Here is a 1029-nt window from a genome sequence, read left to right on the forward strand (position 1 = left end):
GACCTCTTGGCATCCCCACATGCAGCCAAATCGGTTTCTAGTGTTTACCAGGAGCAGTGTGTCCCCACTTGTCCCTGGGTTACTGGTTCCCTGCCCGGGAGCGGGTGATTGCTGTGGGCAGGGGGTCTTGTGCCTCTTCTGCTCACCCTGGGGGGCTACATGTGGGTAGGGCGAGGGACCGCATCACGGAGCAGAGATGGGGAAGGCATTGGGGTCCAGAGCTGGCAGCTGAAAGCCCAAGGGATGCTCCAAGCATCCCTGAGCTCCTGCTACCCAGTCCCAGGCTCAGCTGGACCTTTGCCTGGGGTTGAATCTGGTTTCCAAACCCATCGGGATGCCCTGCAGGGCCCTTCTCCTCTGGACATCCTCTGCGGCGCATCCCCTCTAACCTCCCTCCTGCTCCACCTCCCAGGTTTACTCCCTGGATTCAGCCGACTCCTTCCAAAGCTTTTACAGCCCGCACAAGGCCCAGATGAAGAACCCCATCCTGGAGCGCCTGGCCGAGCAGATCGCCACACTGTGCGCCACACTGAAGGAGTACCCGGCCGTGCGGTACCGGGGGTAAGGGCAGTGCGGTCGCACCCCCCCAGGACCTGCCGTGCCCCCCGGCAGTGTGGCAGAGCTGGGGCTGTGCCGAGCCCGGGGCATGGGTGAGGCTGTGGTACTGGTGCTGGTGAGGATGTGGGGATGGAGATGGTGGGATGGACAGACACCCATGCTCAGTGTGAAAACAGGCGCTGACCTGCTCTGGAGAGCATGGGGAAGGGTTGATACCCTAAATAAGTGACACGGAGACCAGGTGGAGCACACCAAGGAGAGGTGGAAACGGGCAATGAAACCTGCTCGGGTCCCTCCTCTCCCACGAGCCAAAGATGTTGCACAGGGAACCCAGCACCTCCTCCCCATCCCATGCTGGTGAGCTGACCTCTCCTGTCTCCTCCAGGGACTACAAGGACAACGCCATGCTGGCCCAGCTCATCCAGGACAAGCTGGACGCCTACAAGGCTGATGACCCCACCATGGGCGAGG

General features: G+C 61.7%; 1 protein-coding gene across 1 annotated transcript in view; it reads left to right on the forward strand.

Moving 5' to 3' along the window:
- Positions 1 to 400: 400 nt before the first annotated feature.
- STXBP1 (syntaxin binding protein 1) overlaps positions 401 to 1029 on the forward strand; it is a gene marked incomplete at both ends in the record, with an annotated part of 6369 nt that continues 5740 nt past the window's right edge. The window contains 2 exons of the mRNA XM_009877767.1: positions 401 to 561; positions 944 to 1029. Coding sequence (XP_009876069.1) covers positions 401 to 561; positions 944 to 1029 — 247 coding nt within the window. The remainder of the gene's footprint in view (positions 562 to 943) is intronic.

The sequence above is a fragment of the Apaloderma vittatum genome, unplaced genomic scaffold (assembly GCF_000703405.1).
Source record: "Apaloderma vittatum isolate BGI_N311 unplaced genomic scaffold, ASM70340v1 scaffold25661, whole genome shotgun sequence".
Taxonomy (NCBI): Eukaryota; Metazoa; Chordata; class Aves; order Trogoniformes; family Trogonidae; genus Apaloderma; species Apaloderma vittatum.